The 20,267-nt window shown below is 30.4% G+C and overlaps 1 protein-coding gene across 1 annotated transcript in view; it reads right to left on the bottom strand.

The window, feature by feature from the left end:
* Positions 1 to 19,930, bottom strand: part of LOC134716517 (uncharacterized) — a 45,705-nt gene extending 25,775 nt beyond the window's left edge. Inside the window, exons 1-2 of the mRNA XM_063579525.1 lie at positions 19,377 to 19,930; positions 826 to 949 (exon numbers count right to left, since the gene is read on the bottom strand). Of these exons, the coding sequence (XP_063435595.1) occupies positions 826 to 919 (94 nt within the window). The 5' untranslated portion in view covers positions 920 to 949; positions 19,377 to 19,930. The remainder of the gene's footprint in view (positions 1 to 825; positions 950 to 19,376) is intronic.
* Positions 19,931 to 20,267: the final 337 nt, after the last annotated feature.

Below are 20,267 nucleotides of genomic sequence, written 5' to 3'. Positions count from 1 at the left end.
TTAGACGAGTTGTATATACATTATGTACACAGCCATGTATCACCATCATTGATGGCGATCCGATGGATACATCTGTTGTAGGGTTATATATATATATATATATATATATATGATTTTCTGTAGAAGGAATCATATAACAAAACTTCTAACTGGAATCAACAAATACAGTTTTACTGTATAACAAACCTCACAAACCACTTACATTGATCGTTCCCTGAATTACTTCTACACAAGAAACTTAGTCATGATACTCGAACGGTATAGGCGCACTGTTTGGTGGGGTTAAAGCAGTTTAACGGTGGCATTAACCAAACATTTTTCAATATCTCAACCATATATTGTAAAGGTCAAGTACGTAATAAATTCCCAAACAGTCCAGCTATCAAGAATATGAACACTTACGTTAACGCGAAAATTAAAGATGGAAAGACTCAACATGTGTTTGGTACTACAGAAGGCTAAAGTAGCCAGAACATTCTTTTAACAATCGTGCTTTTATGTAGCAAATTTCCGAAATTCTGTTATACTTAACATTTGATTGATTTAAATATTTGTTTCTTTCTATTTGATCTACCGTCGCCTTAATGCATTGGTTGAACGCCCTTTTCATATATGAATACCAAATTAATATTTTTATCGAGTTTTTTAGTTAATGAGACTAAATGACACTTAGAAATTTGTATTAGTTTTGTTCTTCTGTCACATTTTATAAGTTCTTGTAGAGCATACATATAGTACAGCTTAGATTGGTGAGCATAAACTAAAAAACACCTTTTTTCCTAGATTACATATGAAATCAACAACAACAACAAACAAGATACTCACCACATAAGAACGCTAACACTATAACTGTTGTCCACACGTAGGTTTCCTTTATTATAAAAATTGCTATCTTATAATACTGTCCATGCCAATGCATTCTGAACTGTTCTGTCAACCATTTGAAAGTCTACAAAATACGATAAGTAACAGTGAACAATGGTATGATATATTTGAACAATTTCTACCAATGTACAGCACTAGATTAAAAACATATAGATACATTTCTTGTTCGCAATACGTATAGTTTTAGGAATAATAATTTCGAAATGTTATGAGATGCATATATAAATATGGATAAAATAACTGTATATTTTATATTTGTTGCCATTATAGAAGAGTCAGTGTTCGACTTGGGATACACTCGGATACAACACGTTCACTCACATTCGTATTTAGTTGGTTCATGTATTTGTAAATTGAAAACCAATACATTTATTTTTATTTCAAGCACGCCAGACGCATCTACAGAAGACTCAGAAGTGGCGCTTGCATTAAAGAAGTTCAAAGGTAAAATTGCAGCAAAGTTGACAACACACACAAGGTTGTACACAGTCATATACATAATCTCCTATACAAAGTCATATATTTGTATATATCAAAAAAGTTTCAAATTATCCTATCAACATTTTGAAAAGAAAAAACAAATTAAGTAATAAAGACAAATTGTATGCTTACTAGATAATATACTACACGTTAGGTCAGCGATCGAGGTATCAAATTTCAATACACAGGCATATCCATTAGTGCAGCTTCTTAAAGATCATCAAGATTTTTATTCAAATACATGACATCTCACCATGCAAAATTGCACGTACATGTATTGGTTAGATCATATTGGACAACATATTTGAAAATTTACTAAATAATCGACTTTTTCCAATTATAACCATTGACGTTGTTGATTAATAGTTTAAGGGTCTGCACACCCAAATTTACTAATTGTTTTATACAACTATATAATCTGAATTAAATTTAATCATTACATCCAGAAAGACAGAATAATTCTAAAAAATCTGGAATTTAAGTAGAAAAAAGGCTTTGTTTGTTTAATATTACTTGTATGCCAACGTATACTTCTGCAAAGAATAATAAGTGGTCTCAGTGATGGGGGTATTTTACCACAGATGTAATGAAAAGATAACGTGCAGGACGAAATTATACCAATAGGTATTTAATGACATCTAGTGCAGAACCACTTTCCTGTAGGGAAAAGATTCTCAGACGAGAAAATGATTTCTAAAATTGATAATACGTGTTTTCGCTGGGATATAATTTATGACACACAGCAATCCCAGCTTGAGCTACTGGTAATCTAGAAGTCCTTCTGTTTCAATAAATATGAAAGTCATGAAGCATTATTGATTTTTGTCCATCAAGGGATCATAATTATTTTTACATTATAAGCAACATAGGCTATTTGGTAGAATAAAGTAGGGATAACTACTGACAACAAACAATACTGTCTTTTATAAGGAAATAAATTCTGGAGAAACAAATGTATATTTAGTTAGTTAACGGAACACTTCAGAAAACAGGAGGATAACAATGGAGGCTATTGTAACATTATGATCTTGAGTTTCACTCAATCTTATTTTCATCCAGTCGAGACTTTGTTTAGTAAACGCTTAAACATTTAAATCTTAGAAACTATCTACGGTTTTATACGAATCAATCTTTACTCTTGTCAGTTTTTGTTGTAAAAATAATCAAATCCAAACGTGCTACCTTTAGCGTCCATGATACACAAATTAAAAAAAAATCATGGTATTTAAAACAACCTATGAATTGAAAATGTCCTAATGTTAATCGATTTCAAGATTTCTCTTTCAAAATCTCGTTATTGCAATTAGGTCTTTCATTCCTACATGTCATACTTGAACAACTTTGGTTAGCATTGTATGTTTCCATATAATTAACTGCGTCAATGTTTTTGGTATCTAAAGACCTGCATGACAAAAAAAATTGGACGGAACTAACATTGGCATAAATTCACTGAAAAGGGTTTGTGTCTAAAAACGGGCTAAATCAGTAACGTTATATTCATCTGGAAAGACTTATTATTAACAAATTAAAAGTTAATAATAAAATCATCACAGATACCAGGACTAAATTTTGTATATACGCCAGACGCGCGTTTCGTCTACAAAAGACTCATCAGGGACGCTCGAACCAAAAAAGTTGAAAAGGTAAGATGTCGAAGAGCATTAAGGACCAAAATTCAGCAATACAGATAAGGTAATGTATACCTGAGGTAGAAAAGCTTTAATGATAAATAAGATTATAAATTATCTTCGGGTTTGAGTTTCTGATAGTTCATATTAAAGGATGGCTGAACACATTGAGATAAAATCACATATGACCTTATTTAATACCTGAATGACTTGATTAATCTTTGCATCAAGACATTTACGGGAGAACGTACGTAAGTTGTCATTAAAAAATATTTTACTGTACCTATATTTGATAGAGTCAAAACACGAGATACATGAATGTTGTTTCCGATGACGACATCAGCGTTTTCAAATAATTTCAGTTAATGGGAAACCAATAGTGGTAGACTTATGATATTTTGGATGAAGTTGTATTAAAATTGGCAGATCTAATTTCCATGGAGATTATTTGGGCTCACTCCTTCAGTCGATCATATGCATGGTCTATTGACTTCTTAACTTTTGCGTAGTTTACATGTATTAATTTGTGATTACTATAAGGTCAGTTAAGGTGGTACCTAACATTGCAGGGAGATAACTCTGTAAAAGTTAGCTTAACGTTTTTTTAAATTACGTTGTGTTGTAAAATATATTAATTTTATATTTTTGTTTAAGTATTTACTTTGACAAAATTTTATGAAAATTAAACGAGCCAAATTAATTTTAGTGAAAGTGTTGGGTACCACCTTAATGGGGAATCAGTTATTTTAAGTATGCAGTTGTATTAGCATTGGACAATCTCATTTTCATTGGTATTACTTGGGCTTCGCCCAGCAAGTGTAGTCTTTTGACTTTAAAACGATAGTTAGTTTACATTATGAGTTTGTGATAATATCACTTTATTGGTAACCACTTTTTGAATTTGTATAAAAAAAACCAGTCATTTCTTCTTAAAATACATGTATCTTAAAATACAATAATATTTTGAAAGTATTAAACAAATTGGTTCTTAAAATAAGTATTGGTAATTGCCACGCTCATTGATATTTTTACCAAGGTCATTGATAGCATCTGAGTAGTGAAATGATATAGCAACATTATTGATAAGGTCGTAATGAATAATGTGATACGATCTAGATAAGCTGTTCTGCAGAAAATATTGACTGTTTACAAAACAGCATGTAAATAATAGATAATAAAATATTTTCATTATCGCCTACTTTGTAGTGCAAATTAATATCTCTTTCGAGACAAAGAACTAAATCATTTATTTATAGCGTATCGATGTTATTAATGCATAATGATTTACTTGAGAACACAATTTTTAATGTAACAAAATGAAATCAAAATATATACGGATACATGTACTAGTATATATAGATTGGTAGCTTTATATGAAGGATAGGGCAATACATGTTTATATGTACATGATGTAGATCACGACATTCTTACGATATTGTAATCTTTTCTGTATTGGTTGCTGTGTCATGGACGTATGACCAGCATAATGTTTCTCTCTTCAAACTCTCTTATAGCAAGGTTATTCGCTTCATCTAAACATGCATGGACTTTTTTTTATTCTGGCTTGAAAGAACAAGCATTAAATATCCTATCTGAATAATCTGCTTTAATACATTTCTTGAAATAAAAATGATAGAATTGGCTGTTTGGTTTTTAAAAGCTTCATGTATACACCATTTACGGGGCGCCGAATGGGACTCTTGTGGTTTTGTACAAAATTCAATTCTGTCATAACAAAATCATTTTTGTCTTACAAAAGTATGTGCTACAGACTTGTTTTGTGAGAACTTCAATTTTGTGATGACAAAATTCATTTGTGTAGACAAAATTCATTTGTGTAGACAAAATTCATTTTTGTCATGACAAAATTCATTTTTGTAGACAAAATTCATATTTGTCATGACAAAAGTCAATTTTGTCTTAAAGGTATGCAAATATAAACATATTTGCATACAAAATTGACTTTTGTTACCTGATATGGAAATTAAATCACAAAAGTCAATTGTGTACGGTAAGATTCAATTTTGTGAGACAAAATTGACTTTTGTGAAACAAAATTAACTTTTGTGAGACAAAATTGACTTTTGTGAGACAAAATTGACTTTTGTGAGACAAAATTGACTTTTGTGAGACAAAATTGACTTTTGTGAGACAAAATTCAATTTTGTCATTTTCGTTGAGACAAAATTCAATTTTGTCATTTTTGTTGAGACAAAATTCAATTTTGTCATTTTTGTTGAGACAAAAGTCAATTTTGTTAATTTTGTTGAGACAAAAGTCAATTTTGTTAATTTTGTTGAGACAAAAGTCAATTTTGTCAATTTTGTTGAGACAAAAGTCAATTTTGTCAATTTTGTTGAGACAAAAGTCAATTTTGTGACGACAAAATTCATTTTTGTGATGACAAAATTCAATTTTGTAACAACAAAATTGACTTTTATGAGACAAAATTGACTTTCGTGAGACAAAATTGACTTTCGTGAAACAAAAATCAATTTTGTTGAGACAAAATTCAATTTTGTTAATTTTGTTGAGACAAAATTCAATTTTGTTAATTTTGTTGAGACAAAATTCAATTTTGTCAATTTTGTTGAGACAAAATTCAATTTTGTCAATTTTGTTGAGACAAAATTCAATTTTGTCAATTTTGTTGAGACAAAATTCAATTTTGTTAATTTTGTTGAGACAAAATTCAATTTTGTCAATTTTGTTGAGACAAAAGTCAATTTTGTCAATTTTGTTGAGACAAAAGTCAATTTTGTCAATTTTGTCTCACAAAAGTCAATTTTGTGTAACAAAAGTCAATTTTGTGTAACAAAAGTAATTTTTGTGTAACAAAAGTAATTTTTGTGTAACAAAAGTAATTTTTGTGTAACAAAAGTGATTTTTGTGTAACAAAAGTGATTTTTGTGTAACAAAAGTGATTTTTGTGTAACAAAAGTCGATTTTGTATGCAAATTAGTTCACAGAAACCAAACTAAACAAATTTAAATACAAAATTGACTTTTGTCGCTCAATTTTCAAATTAGGTAACAAAAGTCAAGTCTGTGTAACAAAAATGAATTTTGTCATGACAAAAGTGACTTTTGTCCGCTGATAGATAATTTTGTATGACAAAATTTCAAATTTGTAGTATGATACAAATTTTGTTAAACTGAACTCATTTTTGTTGAACAAAAGTCACTTTTGTCCGTACAAAATTGAATTTTGAGTACAAAACCACAAGAGTCCCATTCGGCGCCCCGTACCATTGTTGAGATTAACAAAACAAGATGTATTATTTTGGGTTCATAAATATTTAAATATTTGTGGTTAGTATAATGTATTTTGAAGTTATTTTTTTTGGGTTTTTTTTCGGTTGATGAAATGTGTTTTATAGTCGTTGATTTGTGTATTGTGGAAGTTGTATCGTATTTGTTTATTGTTGAATTGAGTTTCACGGTGTTTTATTTTGTGTTTCGTGGTTGTTGTATTGTGTTTTGTAACTGATATATCGTGGTTTGTGTTTGTAGTATTGTGTTTGGATTTGTTAAATGTTGTTTTGTGGTACATTTTTGTAGTTGTATAATTGTGTTTTGTTGTTGTAGTATTTTGTTTAGCGAATGTGGCATTGTTTTTTTAGGTTTGTTGTAATGTGTTTAGTAGTTGAAAATTGTGTTTTGTGGTTGTTGTTGCATTCTGTATTTTTTGTGTTGTTATATTGTTTTTTTATGTTGTTTCATAATGTATTTTTGTTGCTAAAAATTATCATTGTCTAAATTCTTTGATGATCATAGACAAACAAATTTAGTCCACATGCTAGATAATGACATAAAATGACTGGATTATAAAACACAAAAACAGTTTCATACATGTCTTACTCAGGCATTTTTTATTTGTTTTGCCAATAAGATACCTTCCATAACGTTTCGTTGTTGTATTGTTTTACTAACCTAGGTTGTGTTTCTTGTTTTATTGGTATAAGAATATGAATTTATAGTTCATATACCATGTCATCATCTATTTTGATATCATTATTCTCAAATCTTTCTTGTGGAAAACAGATCATAATCTATTTATACTATTCTAGCATATGATAGAATGATTCTATTCATAAATGAACATGTCACTTTAATGTTTACATATCAAAACAACTTTGTTAAACTGTTTACTGTTTGCAACAATATGTGAATTTTTCAAAATACGCAAAATTTTGTTATCCCAGGCAAAGATTACCTTAGCCGTATTTGACACAACTTTTTGAAATTTTAGGTCCCAAATGCTCTTCAATTTGATTTGGCTTTCTAACTATTTTGATTTGAGCGTCACTGATGAGTTCATATGTAGACGAACCGTGTGTCTGCAGTATCAAATTATATACGCCTGATACCTTTCATAACTATTTACAGTAATAAGTTTCTCTCCACTGAAATATAAGTTAGGTATTCACAGTCTTTATGTTTTAAATATATGCTTTTATAGTCACACATCAAGACAAGTATCATAGAAATGATAGAAATTACGTCTCAATGCAGGGTTAAAGAATAAGGACACGAATCTGTCTTATTCCATATAATTATTTATTTTTATAGAAGTACAAACACCCATACCGATATACATTTCTGTTTATAGCTAGACAACTGTTCTACAACAGTAGTGCATGCAAGACTTCAATGTAAAAAACTTGATCGCTATTTTGTGCATTTTTCCTTTGGTCTTTTTTTTGTGATAATTTTTCATATCATGCTACTCGCTTGAGATGGAAAATTATCGCTAGAAACTTAGCAGGCACGTGGCGTTGCTAACGAAACTGACATGAAATTGACAACGTCGTCTTAGGTAAAATAGCGATAAACAGATTATCATTGGCCATCTCAACTCAATTGCCTTTCTCGCTTGAGCCGGGACCATCAACGATAATCTATAAGTATCAATAGAATTTTTGAATGTTTTCATTATTATCATTAAAAGAGGAACGAAAGATATCAGAGGGACATTCAAACTCAAAGATCGGAATTAAACTGACATCATCTATTAAGAGTACATTTTACCTTTACTGGATAAACTTAGTTCTGGATTATTTGTGAATACGAATGCATCACAATCAATGAATTAATGAACCCATGCTGCTCATTGTTTCATATTGTTGTCCCTACATGCAGTGAACTCTATTCAATAAAACTTTTTTTAATGAAATCTACTTTTCTCGGCAAGTTAATAAATATTGCTACTGATATTAAGCAAAAGCTCCTAGGAATAGTCTCACACTACCACAATCAATTGTTTCAAGTCTTTCAAGTTAATTGTTGCTGACATAACAAATAGTCTAAAATTACACTATATCATGTTAACTGTTTGACGTCAATATAACAAGGAGATTAAAAACAACAAAGCCAGCAAGTAAGATAAAGCATATCTTCTTCTTATATCAATCGTATAATTTGATATCAGGTTGATCTCCATATATACGATACTTCTTTATCAATTTCAAATTAAGTTAATTTGCATTTTTTAAATTCAGGAATGGATCATTTATCAATATATATAGTAACCATATACGATATCAAACGCAGTGAATGGAATTGTCAACCGTATTTACCAGGAAGCTTGCAATATTTTAATTCAGTACAAAAGAACAACTATTTTAAACTAATAAGAATTAACAAGTGGACAATGTGAGATTGCCTGATTGTTGTTTACGATGATAAATCACCAATAAATAGGATAAGAAGGTTCTTTATTAAGACGACGACAAGGATGATGAGGGAAAACTTGGAATGCCAATGAAAACAAACACAAAATATATGATTGGGTCATAAATTCATCCTTGACACAAACCACTTATGGATCTATCGAGAGTTGTTTCAAGGGGTCTGGTCTTAACGTGGTCAGCACTTTTTCTACACAAGGCATCGGATTCAACGTCCCAATTCCTACTGGACGTGGCAGGGTTTTTGTTCATCATACATGCTGGTCGAATACTCCTATATCCAAACAATCCATTTATAGAATTTTATTTGGCACTATTCTAAGAAAAATATTGACTTGTTTTCAAAGCATACTTATTGTTTCTCATTAAACACAGAAATTCTTATATATATATTAGGAATTTAGAAAAAAAAACAATGACAACTAGGAATGTAAACTTTCGGTTAAGTGTAAATTTACATTTTTCAAAGGAGGTAAAATCAACGTTAGATATACACACTTTCTGTACAGAGTACTATTTGTTTAACCGGAAGTAAAACAACTTGCTGTCACTGAACACACATTTTGTACAGAGTACTATCTTTTAAACGAGAAGTAAAACAACTTGTTGTAGTATCTTCAAACTTTATAGACAGAGAACTAGATTTTACTAGATGATACCAGTTTCAATTAGTATTTTTGTAGGATCACTTCAGCCATCGTTTTATACTTTGCAATGGATTTTTTTCCCTTAATTTATTGATTATAGTTTATGTCTAAGAAAAGTCTACCTTTAATTCATAAAAAGTGAGATGTATTTTATGTTACAAACAAGCATGATGTATATATCCAGCTGTCGACAATCAATCACTGCGATGCAGCTACATACCTTAAGGTGATGAAGTTATTGTCTTAATTAGTTAAACAGTATGAGTTCTTTCAAGTCCCTATCATAGTCTATCAATACTGCTCAAGTCGTATTGCTTTAATACACACAAATATTTTATCAAATCAGCTTTGAAATCTTTGATTTTCTATATATATATATTTAATTAAAATGTCTTGACCACAAATTGTAACAATTAACAGTAGAGGTTATTTGTGGCTGTCGCGAAATATAAAACTAAGGTGAAGGATATGCTGATTTGTCCTAATTGTACCAAAAGAAAAAAGAAAGCAGAATGCAAACAACTGGAAAGAAAGAGGATTTACATGTTATCATTAAAGTTATTAATTCTGAAAGTTTAGAACCGATAAGATGACAAATATATCTATGAAAACAAAATGGACAGATTTCAAATTGAAATGTTTAAGTTTGGAACTTTTAAACAAACAATTGCTGATATGAAAAGATTTTAACTTAAGAAAAAAGCAAATATTATTTGAAAGTCTTAGACTAAACGATATAGATATGAATATGAATTATGCGCAAGCTCTTTATTGTCTATTATAAGGAATGCCCTCCCAAGGGAAACAATTCGTACAACTTGATTCTCTAATAACATTTTTTGGTGATAGGTCATCATGGAAGAACTGTAAGCAAAAACATGCGCAGTCTACAATCTAGGAATAACCATAACTGGAAATGAAAAAAAGGGAAATGAAAAAAAAAGGGAAATTACATACAGGTTTAAATTCAATATATTCAATGAAGACAAAACTGAAAGATCGTAAAATAATGTAAACGTGTACATTGACTACGTCAATCTATTGATTTAATGCTTTCCTATCAATAAATCTATTTGATAAATATGTTTACTATTTATTGTTTGCTTTAATAAAAATTGAAATGTAATTTTCCAATATAAAAATACGTTTAAATGTTCATCGAAAGCTATTTTAACAGTACAGACTACTAAAACATCCACCAGACAACATTCGCACGTAGTAAATACGAAAATAACTAGAAAATAGATTGACTATATTATCAATGATGATATACTATTTAAATATATTCTTATTTGCACGAATAGATAAATTGATTTATTATGATTCTCAATTAAAAAGGCATTTATTTGTACAAAATTGAAATGATACATTATGGAACTGCTTTCAAACATTAAATCATACTATGGCAAGTCCCGTTTGTCTCATTATGAACAAATGCAATTGCAGTTTTTTTTATGTATTTCAAAAAGGAAAATTATTAAAAGTATCAAAAGTACGAAACCATCATGCCACTTAATAATTTAAAGCAAATTTCGTGTCGTAATTAATTTTACTACAAAAAAAGGAGAAAGATACCTAAGGGATATGCAAACTCATCAGTCGAAAAACAAACTGATAAAGTACATGTGCTCCAGAAGGGTAAGCGAGTTCTGCCCCACATGTGGCACCCGTCGTGTTGCTCATGAAAGCATAATCCCAGTGATAATGTAAATTCGGTAGGTCACATTCGGGGAAAAGAGGACGGGATTGTTTTTCAACAATGCGACCACACAACTTATGTTAGTTATCTTTGTACCGTCACAATCAACTTTAATGTTCTGAACATTGTTCCAAGTTGGTACTGCGTTTTCCAATAAATTTAATCATTATTTATTTTTCTATTTTAATTTAAAGAAAGAAATTAACTAATCGTGATTTTTAACGAGGTTTGTTTTTAACCCCCATAAGACGTGGTTTATTTGCTCTGAGTAATAATTTTGTATATTAACAGTATTTTGTCAAGGTTACATTTTTTACAATCATATTATTTTTTATATTTTTCTGTTTCAATGTTTATATTTCTTTCTCTCACAAAGGAACATATTGCGGTGTTATCTTTTGATTTATTGTCACGTTTTTGTCGTCAGAACACAATTTTAATCTGATATATTAATATTTTATATATTATAACAGTACATTTGCCGATTAGTTCAAACAAAATATACATGTATCATTTAGGGAGAAAAATTGTCAGGAAAGAAAGGGAACAAATTGTTAAATCATAAGCTAAAGAAAAACCAGACATCAAGACCGAAAGAAAAGAGACAACCGTTCATAAAGCACGTTAGAGAAGTCCAAGCTGCAAACGTGTTTACAAATGAGATTAATATGCTAGGTTACCCGATAATCATAATGTAATAGAATGGCAATAGCTCTTGGGAAACATGTGACAAATTAAGTAAATTTGTCTCAATATGCCCAAGTGGCATACTTAATATTATTCAAACTGTGTGCTGTAGAGCTGACATTTTGTACAGCACATGTCTTATATTGAAGTTAAATTTGTACGAATTACCCTTAAAGTTGAAATATCATTAGATTTTAACTTTATAGAGTAGCCAACATTTTTATGTAAAAGAAAGAATCATTGAAATGTATGTATATACCAATTCGATCTTGCCAATATTCTCATGTACAGCTGTTGAATATAAATCATATTTGTTGTATTGTATTATACAGAGTTCATCACACGAAGGTGAATGTCAGTTTTTAGGTTTTTACTTTGATTAAACAATGTATGTATCTCTTTGGGCATACTAAGATTTAAAAGTGTATTTCATTGTGCATGTCTTAGCTTGTATCTTTCGTCTTTCTTTTATACGAGCTTCAAAATTATGGACACAATGTTTTCTTTAAAACTGACCAGTAGAATTTTCAGGTTACTCACACCAATCTATATACTGCCTTGCTTTTCTATTTGAACACAAAATTTAAGTAAGCGGAAGTAGAAATAATGTGAACAAGTAATTGTTTTAGGATATTAATTTTTACAAAAATTCATATGCAAAGGAGCATGCATGAGCAAAACATGTAACTGTAAAAATAAATATGACGTTTCTTGTGGTAGCTAGTGTTACCTTGGGTGACCCCGAGAGTATCAAAATAAGATTCAGATATACAATTAACCAAATGTTTAATTTCAAATGTTCGCTTGTTCACTTAATCCATCTAATTGTGAAAATAACAATTTGTAAAACTAAAAATTAAGATTTGGATAAATGTGTGTTTAAATCTAACCCATATGATCTCAAACATGCGTGGTCAGCTGGACCGTACGAGTTTAGATCGTACGAGTAAACTCGTACGTACAATGTACGCGTACGGTCTTAATACTCATATGGTCTGGAACATATTTATTACCATTCGTAATATTCCTACAAATGTCGCATTAATACTCATACCTCATCTTTGTATGATCAACATCCTATATACAACATACAATAGCCAACGAGGTTAGAAAATAAAATAAAAATGATGAAAGACTACCCTTCTCGGAAAACCAGAATATCACTCTTGCAAAGGTATGCTTTGGTAAGTTTAATGTGTTCGTTTGAGTCTTACTTTTTTGTCACAAGAGATGAATGCTATCAATAGGAAAGAATCCTATTTGTTAATGAATAACCCGCGTGTATATGTTTATTAATTAGTTTTAATTATTAATTAATGTATCGTTTGTACTGTCATTCTGTATACCTCCTAGCATTTACATGCTTCTAATTATTGATGAATGGATTGATACCTATTAACATACATAGCTAAACAATATTTGTGGTTGATGAGTAAACAATAAGTAACAATTTACATGAGAACCTATTCCTTATTCCAGCGACAAAATAGAGATTTTGGATGATTGACAAAGAGAGAAATATCCACACACACAACAGTACATGGCTTCTATGAGTACAAGGACGAGTCCAAAAAGACTTTATCACCTTGAAGAATTCGACAATTGAGCAGCATTCATACCAAATAGTACTCTTTAAAAGACTCCGAATTTAGTTACATAATTTGAATTAATGCAGACAAGAAAATTAATGGCCTGCCCTGATTTTTGCCAACTCAGATAGAGAAAAACTTGTATGACAGACAACAACAAAAGGCAACCACTGAATTACTTAACCCTAACTTGCAATACACACATAAACAATTTGGCGAGGACAAAGTCTTAAAATGTGCCAAAATGTATTAAGAGATATATGAATTAAATGAATAGATGATAGTTTCATGATAAAATTCCAAGAAAAAAGGAAGTGTTCCAGGTGTTCAATGGTTCGCTGTACTTTTTATAGCCTAACTATATAAAATAGTTTTTTAGACACTGTTTACAAATTATCATACTAATACTGTTTTCCTTAATTATATATAAGTGTAGCAATCATCAATAAATGCAAGAAAATAATAGGGTCTCAAGTGTTATTCAAACGAGGCCTCATCATCACAGTGTGCACTGTTGTATGTTAAGATAATGATTATCACAAATCCGGTTCACCATAATATCATATAAATTATTTGTGTTTACCAAAGATTAATAAACAATCAAATAGCATAGTTTGTTTTCGAAAATTAAATATTACATTTTGACAAATCTTTTAAATGATACAAAATTGAGAATGGAAATGGGGAATGTGTCAAAGCGACAACAACCCGACCATAGAAAAGACAACAGCCGAAGGCCACCAATGGATCTTAAATGTAGCGAGTACCTCACGCACCCGGAGGCGTCCTTTAGCTGGCCCCTAAACAAATATGTATACTAGTTCAGTGATAATGTACTACGTCATACTAAACTTCAAATTTAAAACTAAAAACACAAGAAACCAAAATTAAAAATCATACAAGACCAACAAAGTCCAGAGGCTCCTGACTTGGGACAGGCCAAATATTGCGGCGGGGTTAAACATGTTTTTTTTTTAAAGATTTCAACACCCCCTCCCCTATACCATTAGCCAATGTAGAAAAACTAACGCACAACAATAGTATATAAATAAACAAATCCCTTTTCCGGACACTTGATCACACATTAACTATTATTAACACTCTGAATTAAATAAGCCTTAAATAACTTGTTTAGAATAATAACTGATGAGAGTCATTATGTATGCAAATATTCATTACAAAAAAGTGTTTATCCAAGTTCAATTATTTGTAAAAAATCAGTCTAATTGATAATTAAAACGAATAATATAATAAGTCAACATTTATAAAACGCAATAAAAAGTTCATTATAAGTTTAAAACGATATAAAATTATACAAATTTTAATGAGTATACATGGTACATGCTGTGGAGAATATCACTTGGCTAATAGATTGTTTGCTGGGTAATACGAAAAAATTTCAAATACTTGTGAAATTACTGACAAACAAAATGTTCAAGGCACATTCAATTACAATGTATGTCGATCTTCAATACAATCATGATCAATTGACATAATTACTAGTTGTTTTAATAAAAGAAACGTTGATAAAATATGTATGTAAATACTTACTACAGATTGTCGAGTATGCTCCAGAACTATGAAACTGTATCAAGCTTTTGAAATTAATCAACCAAACATTATTAAAATACAGATTTTTAAAACAAATTGTGCTTTCAAATACCATGCCATTTACTTTAGAAAAAAGGAGATATTAAGAAAATCAATCGATCGACAAAATATTCAAAATTTTATAAAATAATAAAAAAAGCAAGTCTTATTAATTATTTTAAACTTCATATAATTTCACAGCCTTTTACTGGAAAATGTCGTTAAAATAGACGCATGAAATGATTAGTTGTCATAGATGGTCAGGTATAACATAACATTGCAAGCCGCACATATTGGATCCCAGCATATACTAAATTTCTTTAAACAATAGTAATTTGAGTAGAATATGATCCGTCGATTCCAAGTTTGATAGAAAATGAAATTGCAAATAAAAAAATATGATACCATTGGATTAAAACTTAAGTACATTTCGTCACTTTATTATTCAATTACGACTCATCAAAGAAAGAATTGCAATTACTTGTGTGCTTTATACAGTTCCTATAATTTATGTGGATACAAATATTTTTTCTCCAAAAGTCTGCACCCCGGCTGTTTTGACGTTAACGTAGCTACGCACCATTGAGATTTTTAGTAAGCAGCTTATACATGTGCATGTATAATACATGTTGTATAAGCTGCTTGCTAAAAAGGATCAATGTTGCGTCTTGCGCATGCTATTTTACAGTTACAGTTACAGAAGTAATTAGCAGAACACCTGAAAATTGGTACATTTGTATGCGTCGTACCAAATAACATTTTGTTCATTTCCTATCATGGTATTGACTTTAGTAGTCTGTTCATGCTCAAAAATACATTTTATTTACTATAGTCCACTCATGGTTCCAACAAGACACGCATGACAATTATTCTAAACTCCCCATAGAATAGTTGTGCTGAAAACATTTTACAATCATTGTCAAACATAAATCAGATATATCTAGCAGTTAAGAATGATGAACGCACTGGCAGCATGCAATATTCCTAATTTCCCTAATCCCAGAACAATTTTGTAAAAAAATATTTATTAGGTAATTCACAGCTATTATAGTTTACAAGACTTGCTACTTCTTTTGTCAATATTGACCAATGCATCTAAACCTATATTGCACTTGAAATATCAATCTTTCTAAGGGTGCTAAAAGGGTAATAAAACACCCACAGAGTTTCCACTCAACCTATACACCTAATCAACTTTTATGTGATGGTTATTAAAGCTTTTTCGTTCGTGTATATTTTTGCATTGGTTACAATAGAGAAAAGAAACGGAGAATGTGTAGAGACAACAACTCGACCAAAGAGTAGAGAACAACTCACCAACGGTTCTTCAATGCACCGAGAAAATCCCACACCTGGTGACGAACGGACTTTTATTAGCTTGTCACTTAAACAATAATGTATCTAGTACAGCGAAATAAACGCAACATTAAACACCAAAACATACAGAAGGACCAACATAAAAATTAAACACACACACACACACACAAGACTGGAGATATCTGAGCTGGGACAAGCGCAACCGTGAGGCTATGTTAAACAGGTTCTGTGTCTGTCTAAGCGCCTCCAATACTAGTATTCTATTATAGACATAACTCCCTAGATCGTTTCTTTCATATGACTTTGTGTCCTCTAGTTACTGACTTGTATTGAAATCATGATGATACTTGTGTCTTTATTTGCTACAGTTTAATACTTTAAACTTTGTAACATTCCTGTCTTTTAGAAGATACATATATATACATTGATCCGTAGTCAAATGTGCTATTCATTCAGTAAAATATTAATTACAATGCACATCGAATGTAACATTACATGTGTAACGATTCGTATAATGATATATTTACAGCATTCCAGAGAAGTTTACTAGACATCTACATCTACTAAATAAAATATACATATAGTAACAGAAGTGTTCTGTCAATTTGTATTATGTTGGAATCTAATTGTATGGTATTTAATCGGCATTAACCCCTTGGTCGTATTGAACAAGTTATTAAAGATGAATTTCCAGCTAGATACTTGAGAAACATATTCATTATGAACTGTACTGATAATGTTCTTGATAATAAGTAAACGGTAAAAGGAAATATAGCATGATTGTCAAACAAAAACTATCCAACAAACACTTTGTAGGGGGGAATTAATAGTGTTATCAGACGAGTACAAAATGTAATAGATTTTTTTTTCCATAATTATAATGTTTACTTTTTCAGTTTCCTGCATGCGTAGATATACATCAGTAAGAACTGACATGCGTATAATTGTATTGACTTTTGGTTAAATAAAGTGCAAAGTCAGTCTTTAAGTTTAGGCTAGAACAGTAACTGTTAAACATGCAACACAATTATATTACATGTCGAAATTAAGTCAACAATACTATTTACTTGTACATTTTGTACGTCAAAGACATGCAATTCGTAGAGATATATATACATGTATGTTAAGATATTGACAGACTATTGTACTTGACAGTTTAAACACACAAGTTACTGTTTGTAAATAATGTGTCAAGCGTATATCAAAATCATATATATATCAGTCACCCATGTAACTCCTCAAAACGGTTTAAATCTGCTTCCTATTAAAATGGTAGCAAATAATATACACAAATTGTCTAGAAAAGCAAGATCACTTATCTTCTTAGTAGCTTGAAAAGGAGTAGGTTCGGTAAGACCCCTTTTTGGCCCCAAAATATAGCAGTTTTACAAAATTGTGAAATCTTTTATAGCTATTCATTGGAAAGTACAATGATTCTACTACAAAAATATGGACTGTTTTTGACAATACAATGCACATGTATTGGGTACTAGCATCATTAAGTCATGCTAAATTACTGATCTCTTCACTATTTAAGCACTTGAGTTAGATTTTAGACGGTTTCCGGCATTCGTGTTTATTCATAATATTGAAACGTAAGTTGTATTTGAGGATAATACATAACATATATAAAGGTTGAGGATGGACACGGATGCAGCAACTTTAATATTTGACAAAATTCATCTGAAAAGTAACGTTTTTTGGCATATTTGATAGATTTTTCATATTCAAGCTTGAATCGGAGTGTTTTAATGACTAAATCAGTTAAAACATTTCACATAAACTAATTGAAAAATTGAAATAGACATAGTGTTTTAAAAGTGTCTAAACTTTTTCGTTATATTAACTTGAAATTTGAGGCCAAAATCGGCCCTTATCGGACCTACTCCTTTACTACAAAAAATCTGTCAGTTGATTTTTATGACTTTCAGCTCTGGGCGTTCCTGTTGAAAATTTAGTCAATGAGTTTACCTTCAATAAAAAATGGTTCATAATATTTAATTATCAAAGGTACCAGGCTTATTATTAAGCCTGGTAGTATAACATGTAACTGTTTTCTTCCATCATCACTGAGCATGTCAACTACTGGTTGAACACATGTCCCTGAGGTATCATTCACCCAGTAGGAAGTGATCAAGCACTAACCATGATCAATTCTAACATTTTGTACGAAAATTGAGAATTGAAATGAGGAATTCGTCTAAGAGAAAAGCCACCAATGGGTCTTCAATGCAGCGAAAAACTGCTACCACTTTGACCATTATATTCTATTAGTCTTTTGTCTTTCGTCTTTGGCCAACTGTAAAGTCGTTTTAATAGACCCTGTAGTTTGTTTACTCAACCTCTTGATATCATTTCAATTAAATTAAATTAAATTCACCAATCATATTGCTTGGTTTTAAAATTTAAGTAGCGTTCCTAGCGCAAACTCCGAACTAAAATTTGGTATTCCTACTTCTCTAAATCATTGTAAGATTTGAAGAGTAGGTTGATAATGAGTCAAAAGAAGTACTACAATAGCATGTTTAATGTTAAGAATCCGTATTTACAACTAATTTAATTGGTTTGGGGCTTTATGCTTTGTCAATCTTTACTTTAATGTGTGAGGTTCAGTTGACTGTTTTAAATATTTACTAGTATGCTATGGTGTTGAATGTTTAAATATTTCCCGTAGTTTCTGTTAACTTTACACATTTCAATCTGTGATCTTTCATTTGATAATTGTGAACTGACGGTTTAAACAGCAGCAACGTCAATCGATACTTATATATATTTACTACGGGAGTGTAAATATTACTTGAAATGGTGCTGTAAAAAGTCAACTTATTATAAAAGTTTCTTTTTAAAAAAAATGTGACCATTCTATTTGTATTTAGCGAAAGCTACACTAAAAAATACCGCAAATTTATACCATTTCTATAATATTCATAGTATTTGAGTGTTTTAAGAAAATCAACTCAACTAAAAACGATCGAAATAGTTATATATGCTCCTAGATTACCTTTCTTCTAAATTATCAAAATTATTATGTTAATTTGAAACATTATAAACACATAATAGCATACCTACCTTCTTCATAGATATGCATGTACAAATCCCATGCGTAGTTATCAGTACATGTGCTTTTTAAAATCTATTTGAATCAAATTAAAAAAAGTGACTTACCAACTTTTCATATCAGCAATTTTTAATCTATTTAATCCTTTAAGAATATAATAATCCAACAAGTTGTTACAATGATCTGATGTACAGAATCAATTTGTCAGAATGTCTGGAATTCATTTTCATTATCTTACATCCGATCATCGCTTGTGAATCGTTCAAAAACACAACTGTCAAGGGAATAGTAGACTTAAAGTAACAAGTACCTTCTCTATAGCATGAGATAATTTTACTAAGGCTGTTCAGTATTTTGTTATATTACGAATAAAACGATAAACCATCGAATTTAGTAAGTTTAAAAGATGCAAAAAACTATGTCTTTAACTGTTGCTTTGACTGCAAAAATATTTCCAATAGCAAAGCACGTTATATAAATAAATTACTAGTGAAATTCCCTGCCACTTTACTGATTAAAGTAGAATAGATTTGTAACGATACTAAACTACCACTCTCTTGCCTTTAAACGCAATCATTAACACTATAGATATCTGAAGAGTCAATCGAATCTATAAATGTTTTATTGAATCTATTACATCAGTACAAAGCTTTATCTTTATAAAAGTAGTTCACAATCATCAATAAAACGACATTGAAATATCAAGTACGAAGGTTCAAATCTCTGTGGTCTGTTAACGAGTTCTGTCATCAAAACAACCTCACTCTAAAACTAAGCACGAAGGTTCAAAGGTCTGAGGTCTGTTAATGAGTTCTGTCATCAAAACAATGTTACTATAAAACTAAGTACGACCGTTCAAAGCTCTGAGGTCTGTTAACGAGTTCTGTCATAAAAAAAAATGTTACTATAAAACTAAGTACGACTGTTCAAAGTTCTGAGGTCTGTTAACGAGTTCTGTCATCAAAGCAAACTAACTATAAAACTAAGCACGACCGTTC

This window comes from Mytilus trossulus, chromosome 4, assembly GCF_036588685.1.
Source record: "Mytilus trossulus isolate FHL-02 chromosome 4, PNRI_Mtr1.1.1.hap1, whole genome shotgun sequence".
NCBI lineage: Eukaryota > Metazoa > Mollusca > Bivalvia > Mytilida > Mytilidae > Mytilus > Mytilus trossulus.
This window is presented reverse-complemented; position numbering and strand designations above follow the sequence as displayed.